Consider the following 14383-nt stretch of genomic DNA (forward strand, 5'->3'; position numbering starts at 1 on the left):
CTGCAATTCTTTAAGGGATTTTTGTGTTTCCTCTTTAAGGTCTTCTACCTGTTTAGCAGTGTTCTCCTGTATTTCTTTAAGTGAGTTATTAAAGTCCTACTTGATGTCTTCTACCATCATCATGAGATATGCTTTTAAATCCAGGACTATCTTTTCGGTTGTGTTGGGGTGCCCAGGACTGGGTGGGGTGGGAGTGCTGCGTTCTGAATATGGTGAGTGATCTTGGTTTCTGTTAGTAAGATTCCTACATTTGCTTTTCGCCATCTGGTAATCTCTGGAGTTAGTTGTTATAGTTATCTCTGGTTAGAGCTTGTTCCTCAGGTGTTTATGTTAGCCTCTATCAGCAGACCTGTGAGACTAGCTCTCTCCTGAGTTTCAGTATTCAGAGTACTCTCTGCAGGCAAGCTCTCCTCTTGCAGGGAAGGTGCCCAGATATCTGGTGTTCGAACCTGCCTCCTGGCAGAAGTTGTGATCCATTCACCAGAGATCCTAAGATCCCGTGGAGAGTCCTGTGGGGACCTTGGTGGTGTCCGAAGACTCCGCGCCTAAGGTGCCCCAGTGCTGGCGTGGACCGGAAGGGATTTGTGACCCTTATCAGGCCAGGTTTTCTGCTTCCCTAATTAATGCAGTCTCAGGTCCCGTGCGATTGGAGCAGAAGTTGTGTTCCACTCACCAGAGGTCTTAAGATCCTGTGGTGGGTCCTGTGGAGACCTTGGGGGTGTCCGCAGACTCCGCGCCCAAGGTGCCCTGGTGCTGGCGTGGACTGGAAGGCGGTTTGGTTTTTCGAGACAGGGTTTCTCTGTGTAGCCTTGGCTGTCCTGGAATTCACTCTGTAGACCAGGCTGGCCTTGAACTCAGAAACTTCGCCTGTCTCTGCCTCTGAGTGCTGGGATTAAAGGTGTGTGCCACCATGCCCGACTGGAATGGAGGCTTTTAATGAGATTAATAGCCAAATGGCTTTGATAACACCATTCATCAAGTAAAACTATGCAGGGGCTTCAGGGTGGGAAGGCAGCTCAGAATACTCATTCCCCCAAATGTGCCAGCTCTAGAGATTGAGGGCCCTTGTATTGTTAACAACAATTGTCAAACACTTTATTGTTAAACAGAAAGGGGGCATTGATGGACTCAACTTAGAACCCTAACCCTAGCAAGTCAAGTCAGTGTGGTGTAACTAGAGATCTGATGATACCCACTAATGAAAGTACACACTTTCTTCTAGAGAATTCTGTCACTTCCGTGTGATTTCTGGATCAGAGGATGCCACAATACCTGATTGTTTCTGTAGGCCCATAACTTAGGAGGGAAATATGCAAATAACAACTATTTACTAGGAGAAGAAAGAAAACATCTGGGAAATGAGAGCTGCTGTGAACTAAAGAGAGGGCTAAGGGGAGAGCAAAGAAGTTCTTGCTCACAGACAAGGAGGAACCGTGGACTTATTGAGACCCCCCACCCCCCACATCAGATAACCAGGGGATACAGACTGTGATTAGGTATATCACTAGGTGAGACCCCTCAGTGATTGTCTTAGTCATGGTACTCAAAAACTGCCAGGATGAATATATCCACTAAAGGAGAATTGTTAGACTCACGTACAGTACGTGGTCCAGTTAGTCCACCAATGGCCCTCACAGCCCTCATTCAGTCCATGAGATTGGATATCTCAACAGTCCCAGCTTGGCACTGAAGGCCTGGAGGTTTCTGGAGAGCTGCTGATCTTCAGTTTAAAGATTGTAATATTGGTGAAGAAATGCCATAGCAACAGAACACACCAATCCAATTCAACAAGCAAGGGCAGTCATGCAAACAGCAACATTTCATCCTCTTATTTGGGCTGCCACCAGAAGGTGCCACTCACATTTAGAGTGTGTCTTCCCCCCACTTCAAATAGTTTGAGGAAGAAAATTCCTCATAGTAGGGCCTAGTGGCTTTGTTATGGTTCCATGTACAGTCTGATTGACGGGCAAGATTGGCCATCATAGTGGTTCTTAACTGAGAGCTGCCATCTCCACAGCTGAGATCCACTACCAGCACCGCAAAAGCCCGACCCTGTTTGCACCAGGTTTTCTTTTACATACTAAGCTAATTTCCATGTTCACATGATAATTTATAAAATAGACTTCCATTACTTTTTGAATTTTTAAAATAAAAAAAATCAACGTTTTTAATGTTGGGAAATGAACTATATTCTTTTATGTTAATGTGTAAAATCCAGATCATGCATCAGGTGATGTTTATGGCAAACCTAGGCTACAGCAAGCCTAACCAGGGTCTGCTAGGGAGTACTAGACAGTCAAGATGTGTGAGCTCCCTCTGGAAAAAAATCTTGTAGGTCCACAAAGAAAATACACAAGAAACTGTTAAGTTATTAATTAAATACAAGGAAGTGTAGCCTGTAGAGCCATTTTGGAAGTATTTTAAGGAAGGAGAAATGGATGTGAGGGAAAGTAAACACAGCCTAAGCTTGACTTTGAAGAGTTCACAAGACATCACAGGACCAAGTGAAAACAGGGACTATATTCTAAGCCACGGCACTGAATTAGCCATAGGTGGGTATTGGATAAAATATTTCTCTCTGTGACCAATAGTTGAAACAACTCAAGGGGGAAAATGTTCACTTTGGCCCCTGATTACAGAGGTTTCCATGGATGCTGGTGGAAAGGGTGAAACAGAGCAGACACATTCGTGGCCAAGGAGCAGAAAGAAAGAGAACACCTGCACCTTGGGCGTTCCCCTCTCCCCGCTTTCAATACATCCATGCTCCCAGCCTATGGGGGCAGTGCTGCCCACATCCAGGCTGTCTTCTCCCTTAGTTTATCCTCTATGGAAATGTGTTTCACACACACACACACACACACACACACACACACACACACACACTGCAGATCTGTGCTTCACTGATCCCCTAAACCCTTCTCAAGCCAATCAAGTAAAAACCATAAATCAAGATGAACTGTCTGTCACCTGGTGCCATATGACTGCCTGACCATGCAGTCCTGGGATGATGTCAGTATTCATGGTGTGCCTTTGCCTTTCTGATCAGACCCGTGCTGGCTGTGAGCCAGACAAGGTGATCTTACTTCAGGCTCTGTTACGATAGTTCTTTCAGCAGTCTCTTTAGAGCATTCTAACCACAGCTCAGGGGGTTGCTTTGGTTCCTGACCAGGCCTGTGCAACAGAAGCCCTGACTTCTAATCATCTACACTAGGTTAACACCTAAAACATCACTTGGGGTCAAATTCAGTACTAGTTTCTCTGGCTATGGTTGCGATGGAGGCTTTTAAATGGGATTAAATAGTCAAATGGCTTTGATAACGCCATTCATCTAGTAAAACTATGGGACTGTGGGGTTTCAGAGTGAGGAGGCAGCTCAGAGTACTATTTTAATGGATTAAACAGTTCCAGCCTCCCTAGGCCATGCAAGAAACAAGCCGTACATTCCCATCTGGTCTCTCTGTGGGGTCAGCCAGTCCCAAACTCCATCTCCAGCTGGGTCCCCCATAGGTCCTTCTGTTCTGTTTTGGCTCCACGATGGAATGATTCAGAGTACGTCTCTTGTTGGTTTCTCAGCTCGAAAGTAGACTCAAGAGCCCTCTGACACCCGAAATCTCATAGATAGTAGGAAGAATGACCATAGAATCCTATTCACCGTGAAGACCCAAGGGGTGTCTACTTGCTTAGCTGCTCTCTGCAGTCTGCGGGCTTTGCTGACAAAAGCTGCAGCATAACCCGGGCCAATTTTCCAATAAGACTAAGTCTCAGGAGATATGCATGACACTGAAGTCCCAAGTGCACTGACGAGTGTGTCCCTGGCAGGTGTTCCCTCCCTTCTGCTATTTCCATTTGTGCCTCTGCCAGCAGCTTTGCCTGGTGCCAGGAGGGCTACATTTAATCTTGGGTGAAAGAATGTGCGTGCACACGTGTGAATGCGCCGGCCCCCAGCCTGCATGCATAAATCCAGACTTAAAGAAGGTCCCCTCTGATCCACGACAGGAAGGTAGATAAAGAAAATAGAACAGCAGAGTGAAAAAGCACAGCCCGGGAGCTTCACATAATCCTCTCCGGAGGCCCCGGTTCTGTGTTGATGGTACTCAGCATAATTGGACACCAAGAGGAAAGTTGAGTTTAAGTCACATGACTGGAAGACCCTTCAATCCCTTATCACACAATAGCTGTTCTCATTTCCCACCTCCGTTCATTCCTTTCACCACAGACCTTGCTAAACCAATCCATGACCCAGGTTCCAAGGTCTCAGGGTTAATCTGGCTCTGCCCCTTGTCCACAGTAGCCGTGCATGGCTGAGCAAGTGCACCTTTATCATGGTCTTTGTGCACAGTGGCCTCTGGGAGCTGGGGAAAGTGTACAGCTTGAGGCTCCTGTTTGCCTGTTACATTGGTCCTGCTGGGATGTCCCCTCTCCCCAGGGCTGGTCATGAGCCCAGGATGCTTGAATCAAAACAGAAGAAGAAAAAGAGAGAAAGAGAGGAAGCTGGGTATATTGCAAAGTGCTTTCCTATTTCTGTCTTCTGGTGCTCTTCAAATCTCTCTAGCACAAGGGATATTTCATTCAGTCTTACCAGTCAGCGAAGTAGCCAATTGGTGAAATTTACCCTAAGACTTCAGAATAATGAAAAGAGGGCCTCAAAGCACTGCCTAGACCTTTCAAGGAACGTAGTTGTGATGACATAGTATCACAGGAAGGCCCCTTCTGGTCACTGTGTACATGGTGTATGAACATGATCATATAGATGCCTGAATGAGTGTATGTGTGTGCAGAAAGCACAAGTACAGATCATTCTTGACCATTCTCTGCCTTCTGTTTTGAGACATGATCTCTCACTGAACCTGCAGCTCATTGATCTTGTGGCCTGGCTGGCCAGCAAACGCCAAGGGTCTTCCCTGAATGACACGTGCACACCTGGCCTTCCATGGGAGCTGGGGATCTGAACTCAGGTCCTCACACTTGTACAGAAAGCAGCCTACTCAGCGCTCCTCCCCCGCCCCGATCTTTTTCTTCAGGGTAGGTCCATGAGATGCCTGAGGATAGAAGGGGGCAGGTCCAACCACACACACTGCTATGACTGTCTACACCAGAGGCCGCTCATCTCTTGTTCTAAGCATCCAAGCCAAGTCCAGAGCTGAGCTGCCCTAGAACTGTGGCCAGCAGGTTGGGAGCCTCACAGTCCTGAAGCATGCCCTACAGAGCTGACTTTATCCTTTTCCCTGTTTTGTGAAGTTCCCCACCCCCACCCCCCAAAATGGTGACAGGGCCGTTTGCCCCTGCTCCTGCTCCATCTTCCCTGTACAAACCTTTGTCCTGCCTGGCCTGAGACCCTCTGCTGTACAGCAGGGCATGAGTTAAAAATCAAAACCTGCAACAAAGAGCGTCCCCCTACATTTTTTATGAGCTGTAACATCTCCTGAGAGGGCAGAGTTGTTCTTCTAACCTGCAGATTGATGGCCCTACTTCCACACGGTGTCAGCTGAGGGAAGAAGCAATTAAAGCAAGCACAGGGGGATGCCAGGTTTTGCCTCAAGAGCTCCATCTCCAGCCATAGCTTCAGCAGTTGCCCCAAGCCCTAGGAAGACCCCAGAAGTTTCATTAGGGCCAGTGGGGATCCCACAGTAACCAAATAGATGACAAGTCAGAAGAGAGTGACTCCTGAAAGGTTGTGGCTATCTTCAGCAGTGGCTCCTGTCCTGTGCCAAGCTCAGCTTGGGCACTGTTCATGCTAGCTGCTCATGGGGGCAACCCCTCATCCCAACCAGACAAAAAGCTCGGGTTTTTTTTTTTTCCATTGTTCTGAGTCACCCGGTGACCAGCAGAGGGCACAGAAACACATCCTTCTGCCAAGGAGTTCACTTTTTCTCTGGGAACAAGCCCAGGGCTGTGTTGTATAGCCTCTGAACATTCTAGTTAGTGAAAAGGCAGGTAAGCTGGTAAGTGCGGAAATGTACGGACCTCCTGATGGAATGGTAAATGATCGATGGCGCATGGCTTCTTGTGTGCTAGCCAGTCTGGAAGAGAAAACCCCCATTGCTTGTCAGCATCTAGGGAGAAAGGGAGCAAGTGAGGCAGTCCTGGACCATCCTCCAGTTCCATGGACCCCAGATGCTTCACCCTAGTGCATTTGGAACAAGCTGCCCTACCCCCAAGACCAGTTTCCTCTCCTGCATTCATTTCTAAGACACGAACACAGATCGAATGCCAGCACAGCACCACCTCTCCCTGCTCTGACAATTGGCAGTGGCTAGGGGAGAGGCAAGGCAGGTGGTCTCCGCACACCCTGGAGCCACCAAGCCCTGCCAGTCCCTAAGGCTCTCTGCTTCCAGCCGAGGGCTTAGTGCAGGATGGTTGCATTTGATGGAGCGGCTGGCATTTGACAACTAACCGCTTCCTCAACGGAGCAGTACCTGCAGGCTTTTGATAAGAGCAGCCATTTCTCTATCCTCAATGGGCCACCCATCCACAGAGGATACACAGAAGGAAGCTTTTGTGGCTCTTTGGCGGTGGAAGGGCAGGGAGGGGGTTGGCCTGAGCTCCCAGTTCAGCTCAGACTGGTGGGGCAAAGAAGAAGGCAAGCACAAACCACAGCCTGTTCTGCATTTCAAATCATCACAAAGGTTCCTCTAAGCCAAGATGGTAAACACATAAGAGATGTCAGGATGCTGTTGTGACAACATTTTTGCTGTCACCTAGGAGAGACAAGGTAGGTCATCTCCAAGACAGACAGAAGGCTGGGCTGAGTCCTATGTACACAGAAAGAGAAAGCTGTCCAGGGAATGTCACTCTTATACACTCTGTGCCCTCCCCCATCCCTTTCTCCCTCCTCCCCCCACTTCCCCTTCTCCCTCTCCTGTGACATGCCTGCTGTTTTTCCTTGTGTTTTTATAAAGCGAAAATTCTCAACTTGAACTGATGGAAGAAATCTTTTGATTTCAATGTAAAAATATATTTGATTTGATTCTGAAATTTGCTTTGACATCCTCTCTGCTCCTTCTGTATACTCAGGGAAGGATGTGCCATACATTGCCTCTCTCGTCCTTCTACAAAAGGCATCCTGAAGCCCCCAGAACCACAGGGGTCTACGGAGCCTTAGAAGCTTCAGAGATTCTCAGGGCCTTCCCATGGGGTCTCCATGGCTTCCTACACAGCAGACTAGATTAGCAAGGGACAGATGGTAGAAGGTGACCTCCCAGGTGACACTGATGGAGGAAGCAAACAAACAAAAAAAAAATCACCCATGGACCAACTATTTGTGTGAGAAGTCACGGAAGCCCCACAGGCACAGGGAGAAATATGACCCAGAAGGCTGTCCTCAGCCAGAGACTTGGCCCAGAGGCCATTCCATGCTCCTTTATTGACCCAGTAGGCACCATAAAGCTCTGCGACTTCTCTCCCTGGAGGTAGATGAGATCCAAGGAGGGCTGAAAGGCAGGAGATGAAAAGAGCATCTTTGAAACCAGGCAGCTTTTACCCCCGAGCACCACTCGGGGTGGGAGTTGAAATCCTAAGATCTCAGGGTGGGAGGTGGTGATCTCAGGGTGGGAGGTGGTGACTGGCCTGCTGGCTTACTTGTTCCTTGGCTCCCACCCAGGTGCCTGGAAGCATTCCAGAGTTAAGTGCGGCTGGGAAATCAACCAGGGTCCCTCTTCCTTCACCACTTTGTACCCATTTCCCAGATGATCAAAGTCTACCTGGAACAGTACAATTCCAGACGGGCTGCGGAGCCAGGCTGAGAACAGAACTGACTTCCCTGTTTTCCTGATAGGGGGGTGTTCTTTTCTTCTTTGTCTTCTTGGGTCTTCAGGTTTGGGGTGGGGTGTTTCTTTAAAGAGATCATTAGATTCCTAAAGGGCAAACTGGGAAAGTTGGAGATAGCCTGGAATCAAGCACAATGTCCCAACGTTCCTAGTGGAAACGGGGCTGCATTACTTAGGTCTGCCACTGGGTGACACCTTTGGGCCACACATCCGTGAGCTGCAGAAAAACATGCAACTCCTTTTTAAGAATAAAAATATTTAATACTATGAATAAGCAAGTACATCTTTCTTTGGGTGGAATTTGACGGCAGATTGAATGGCCTTTCTGCCTTATGGCTCATCTGAGTTCACCCACACACACACTCATTGACAAGACTATGTCTGTGTTCTATTGCCTGTGGCTGTGCACTGTGCACTCCGCAGAGCAGTGGCTCCTTCACTGTCTCACTGAGGACACTGGCCTGTCCCCTTTGCAGGGGAGGGTGTGCCCTCCAGCCCTGAGAGAATGCCTTGGGGGATCCTGGGGCAGGAAGTGCTGGGGTTGCTTTAACTCTCTTGACTAAAGCTCTCAGTGGAACAGTGTTCGTCTGGGGCTCTGTCCATAGCTGAGAGATTCTGGGGAGGCAAGTGGAAGTAAGGGTGGGTACTTTTCTCTCATACTCCCTAAAGAATCTTTTGGTAGAGATGCCTCTCCAGCTTTATGTCTGACATATCCCCTCTAAACTGTTTATTGAGGACCTACTAGGTGCCCAGCACCATATTGAGAACTGATGTGAATACCTGCCCTACTCCCACCTCCACCTCCACCTCCACCCCTTGTTGCTCTGTAACATGAGTGGCTGGCCCATTCTAGACAAAATGTCTTTTATAAATTCACGGTTCTGCGTGCTTTTGGGACATGTTCCTTTTAATTTTTCTTTAATTTATTTTATTCATGTGTATGTGTAGATACCTACCTATCTATATGCACACCACATGCCTACAGTACCTGTGGAGGCCAGAAGAGGGAATTGGATTCCCTAAAACTAGTCACAGGGAATTGTGAGCTGCCCAGTGTGGACGCTGGGAACAGAACCCAGGTGCTCTAGAAAAGTGGCAAGTGCTTTTAACTGCTGAGTAGACTCTTTAATCTCCTTTTCCTTATTTTGGTGTCCCTAAGTGGCCCCAGCCAGATTTGACAACAGGGCTCACATTGTGTAGAGACCTGCATGAAGAATAGTTGATTTTCAACCAAGCAGAGTTTTTATTTCTGGAACACGTGGTAATCTCTGGAGATACTTGCTAGTTGTTGTAGCTTAAAAGATGCTGCTGATACCTCGTAGGCCGTGGGGAGGGGCTTGGGACTTGGTGTTCTATGAGACAGCCCCTCTATACCAAAGAGGAATCCCCCAGCCTGAATGGCTATTGTGCTGGAGTTGAGAATTCTCTACTCAGAGGGAAGAGGACATCTTGCCAGTCCCCAGAAGCTCACATCTTCTTATGTGTACTTTTATTCTGTCCTCGGCGGTACACTCTGTACTTTTAGCAGTACTGTGGAACTCACAGGTGGCGTCGAGGCAGGCAGGGGACACACAGCATCAGCTCTGGAACCATCTCTAGCAGTGTCCAAATAGAGCTGACTGTGTTTCTGCTTGCGCTCCAGGTTCTGGCTGGCCGTCCAAGATCTCAAGAAGCAACCTCTACAGGACGTGGCCAAGAGAGTGGAGGAAATCTGGCAAGAGTTTCTAGCTCCCGGAGCCCCAAGTGCAATCAACTTGGATTCTCACAGCTATGAGATAACCAGTCAGAATGTCAAAGATGGAGGGAGATACACATTTGAAGATGCCCAGGTTTGCTCATTGACCCAAATTATTGTCATAGGGCATTCCTTAATCACTTTACAACTCGATCCTTTAATACCAATCAGGTTTTATGAGTAGCTTGACCATCAGCTTCCACTATTTATAAGTCAGTCAGTAGGAACTGTGCCAGGTAAGTGTACAGTGAAATCCCAAGATCATCTTGTTAGGTTGCATTACTGCACAGATACAGAAAGTTATAGTTCTTCAAGTTAGGATGCTAAGTGGAACTGCACCCTGGGAAACCCACCGAGAGTTGAACTAGCTTATTAAAATGCACTCACTACACATATCAAAGCTTATCAGTTTCAGAACATGGTCAGGGATCTACCCTTTCCCTCAGGAGCACAGGGCTGACTGGGAGCTTCAGCTCACTCACTATCCAGTATCTAGAAAGAGGATCATACCAAGCAGTACTAGTTGGAGAAAGATCCAGATCTGAAATCTATTGAGTGCCCATTGCTTATGCACCGTTGTAACTTCAGGGTACTATAAGTCAAACCGCTCTATATTGTGGGACCATTTGTATCTGTCTTATCTTTTCTAGAGAAAAAGAAAAGTGATTTACAGAATTTTACAAAATCTAAACCCCTCTACTAGATAGACTGAAAGCAATAACATGACACCGTTAACGTGGGAATTGGGAGCTGGCCAGGTCAAGAATCAAGTCCACCCCTGTCCAGCTGTGATGCCCACACTTTGCACTGCTTCCATGGTGACTGGCCCCAGGCAGTGTTTTCTGGGCGTCTCTATATTCCAGGCCCTGAATAAAGGTGAGATACCACAAAGAACAGATGAAAGCCCCTGTCTTCAGCAAGGCCCAGGTGAGAGAGACAGACGAGTCAGTAGGCCATTTCAGCCATGGGAAAAGACCCCAAAGGGGTGTGAGCTCTGGTGTTAAATGGAGACCACAGAAAAAAATTCAACCCTGCAGGGCCCTGTCAAGATGCTTACAGATGCTGTAGGCAGAGAGTTCGTGTGGCTTGCCCTGCCACTACCATCCTATTTAGGATAGTCTACACAGCTATACCCATGCAAACAGTGACATGAGGCCATGACCAGTGTCCCTTGTCACTCGCTCAAGACTTCAGGCTGAAAACAGCTCCTCACCCACCCCTTTTTTCCCCCCTCTTGGAGTCCACTGAGTGCCCACGTTGGGCAGATTTGACTCAGTCTCCACCCAATGACATCACGAGGCCCTCGTGGTCTTGGTAGCTTTGGAGTAAAATAAGCTTTGGAGTCCTTAAAGCACAAGGACTCTTTTTTCCCCTGCCATATCTTAGTATATGCTCTTGAGGACAATATTGATGTGACTCCGTAGGCGGGGGGGGGGGGGGGGCATGGAGAAGCTCTTTCAAGAACCCCTGTGCAGATGGCCTGAAATACAGAGGCCATCATGAAGTTATAAGGCTATGAAACTTCAGAAAGAGACACTGGCTAAGCCATGATGTGCCCAGTCTCTGTGACACCCCAAGTGTGTCACCAGGGAGGGCTTGCTCTAGCATTTCCTCATGGAAACTCTTGAACATAAATGAGGGGAAAGAACAAAACACAAACCTTTATAAGCCGACATCCAACCTCAAGGGCCATGAGTATGTGACCAATCTCTTCTTTGCTGTGTCCCCGCCTACACTTTTACCTGCTGACCAGTTAAGACAGTACCCTTTTTTGTTTTAACATTGCCACAATACCATTATCACAATTTAATAAAATGTCCATAGCTCCTTAATACCATCAGACATGATGGTATTAACAGTCCCATAAATAATTTTTAAAACACCATTTAAAACCAGATTCCAAATAAGGGCTGCATAGTGCTATAAACCAACATGTGTGTTCTTAAATTATACTTTAATTCTCTTTCTCCCCTCCTCAACCCCTATGTATAGTTGATGAGGTCAGGCCACCCCTCCCCCTTCCCTTCGTCCCCTCCTCCCTCCTCTGTGGATATTTGACAACGTTGAATGTTTCATCCTCTGAAAGCTTCAGTCTGGATCTTTCTGGCGATGGCCCTGTGGTGCCACACAACATGTTCCTCTATCGCCCACATTTCCTATCAATTGGGTGTTCGATTTTGACATTTAATTAGGTTTCCCTTTGACTTGTGGACTTTATTGTGCTGCCCTGTCACAAGGCGTGCAATGATGTGTGTGTGTGTCCTGTCACAAGGCACGCAGTGATGTCAACGTCTGTGTGTCTGTCTGTTCTGTCACAAGGCATGCAATGATGTCTATGTGTTTTTGTGTGTGTGTGTCTGTCTCTTTTTCTGTGTATGTGTATATGGCTGTGTCTGTCTATCTCTGTGTGTGTGTGTCTGTGTGTGTGTGTGTCTGTGTGTGTCTGTGTGTGTGTCTGTGTGATATCTTAGCCATTTTCGGGGTTTCTTGCTGAACTCCATTAGTTAGTTGGGGTACTGAAATCGTAATGCCCTCATTTTAGCCTTCGTTCCTTGTAGATGAGCTGCAAGGCTTCCAACAGGAGTGATTCCTCTCAACTGCTGCTCCATTACCTACTATTACAGTCCATGTAAGAAGGGCAGGAGAACATTTGATTCTTTCTTTGTTGCTGGTTTCCAGCACAGTGAGTGACCTGGTATCACCCTCATTTGGTGGCTGATGGGAGTTTTTGTTTTGTTTTCGGTGTCTCTTAAACTCATGAGTTTTGAACACATTTAGTGTGCTTTATGATCTATCTTACTGGTTGTTTTTTAGTGACGCATAAGTTTTTACCATGTCTAGCCAGTTGATTCCTTCTGATGTAACCTCATCAACCTTGGCTGTCATCCAAATAGTGAGGAAACTCCAAGCTTCTGTGGTCTGTCCTGGATCTGGAAAAAAGTCATGTCGCTAAGGACCCCCCGATTCTTCTTAGTAGCAAATGCTTAGTGCTCATGGTCCCTGAGTTGTTTGTTTGTTTGTTTGTTCTCAGTATTTTCAATGGACAAGCTAGGAAATAAATTGTAATGTATAATAAGGATACATTTAGCTGAACACATTTGTAAAACCAGCGATTAGGAGGCTGAAGCAGGGAGATAGCTGGGTGTTTGAGGCCATCCCACCTCTCCTGCCCCATCTCATGTGTGTGTGTGTGTGTGTGTGTGTGTGTGTGTGTGTGTGTGTGTGTGTATTGGCACTTTCAGTTTAGGTGTAGAATTTCAGGCAGTTCTCCTAGGTCTCTTCTTTCTTACCACCATTTCTCCTCCCTTTTTGCTCAGAATCTGGCCCTCAAAAGCCCGCAGAGGAAGTGTGAGTCACATATCTATTACTCACTCATCTGCTTTCTCCTATTTCTCCAGAATAGTCTGAGGGCCAGATTATGTGTTTATGTCCATGGTATAGAGGCACCATGGTTTGCTTAACAAGTCCTGCCCTCCTAGATGCGTGTGTTCTTCCTTATCCAAGGGATACTTGATAAGAGAACTTGAAAAATATGTACGTGATGCCTTGATAAGATACTGAATACCTGGCCTTCGTGAGTACAGGTTCTGTGTGATCTTTCAGGTACTTGTAAATGCATTATGACCCAGGCAAGCCTGTGAGGTAGACTAGACAGGAAGATGTATCTAGACCTAACTTGTATAAATTTAAATAAACCTCTCTTCCCAAGCCTGTTCCCATTCTTAGCCTTTTCTCAGTTACTCACATAGAAGTGTGTTTCCACATATAAAAACACACTCCTCCTAACAGCCTCTCTTTGGGAATGTCATCTAATGTTCTGGTTAGTCTTATGTCAACTTGACACAAGCTAGAATCATTTAGGAAGAGGGAACCTCAAGGTGAGAAAATGCCCCTACCAGATAGACCTTTTTTATTTTTAATTGATTGATGATTGACATGGAGGACCCAGTCCGCAGCCCATTGTGGGTGGGGTCATCCCAGACACATGAGCCTGGGGTGTATGAGGAAGCAAGGTGAGCAAACCATGGGAAGCAAGCCAGTAAGCTGCAGAACTCCACGGTGTGTGCTTCCTTTCCTGCCTCTAAGTTCTTGCCCTGAGTTCCTGCCCTGGCTTCCCTTCGTGATGGAGTGTGCTCTGAGAGTCGTAAGATAAAACTAACCATCTTCCTCCCCAGGTGACTTTGGTCACAGTCACAGAAAGGTGACTTTCTATCCCAGTAATTGAAACAATAGCCAAGACACCAAAATTCCTTAATTCTTCCTTTCCTCTCCTGTAGAGCAGAGATATAGCAGAACTGCCACCTGGGTGAGAGGTAACAGAATGAAAAGAGGCAGATGACCACAGTGACTGGCCCACAGAAAGGAAAAGAAAACATTTACTATTTCATTTTCCTAATGGCATTAACGTGCTTTGTTCTTTTATACTAAGTACACTTGACAAGTTTCACAGATTTGCATATGTTAGCACACAGAGATAACCCCTCTTTCAATATGCAGATGTCCCTTGGCTTGTGATGGGTTATATATACTCCAGCCAACTTACCATAAGTTGAAAATAGCATGAAGTCAAAAGATGCATTTAATACACTTCGCTGACCCAGTGTCCAGGCTGGGTGCCGTGGAACACGGGTGAACATTTTGGTTTTCCCCTCTTGGGATCCTGGGGCTGAGCTATGGCTGTAGCTTGTGTGCTATGGCTGTAGCTTGGGCCCCTGCTACTCAGCATTAGGAAAGATCACTTGTCATGGGGTCAGGCTCGGAGATGATCAAAGCTCAACATGTAGTTTGTATGAGATCCGTGTAGCTTTCACACAACTTTGAAGTTGAAAAAAAAATGTAAATCAGATTATCCCTCAGAACTACGGTCACCCCTCAGGAGCCA

The 14383-nt window shown here is 46.9% G+C and overlaps 1 protein-coding gene across 8 annotated transcripts in view; it reads left to right on the top strand.

Annotated features, from left to right (window-relative positions):
- The window catches only part of Rgs6 (regulator of G protein signaling 6), a 516963-nt gene that overhangs the window by 465196 nt on the left and 37384 nt on the right, over nucleotides 1-14383 (top strand). For all 8 annotated transcript variants that reach the window (XM_029484451.1, XM_029484450.1, XM_021178714.2 and 5 more), the window contains exon 15: nucleotides 9409-9595. In XM_029484451.1, coding sequence (XP_029340311.1) covers nucleotides 9409-9595 — 187 coding nt within the window. The remainder of the gene's footprint in view (nucleotides 1-9408; nucleotides 9596-14383) is intronic.

The sequence above is a fragment of the Mus caroli genome, chromosome 12 (genome assembly GCF_900094665.2).
Source record: "Mus caroli chromosome 12, CAROLI_EIJ_v1.1, whole genome shotgun sequence".
Classification (NCBI taxonomy): Eukaryota; Metazoa; Chordata; class Mammalia; order Rodentia; family Muridae; genus Mus; species Mus caroli.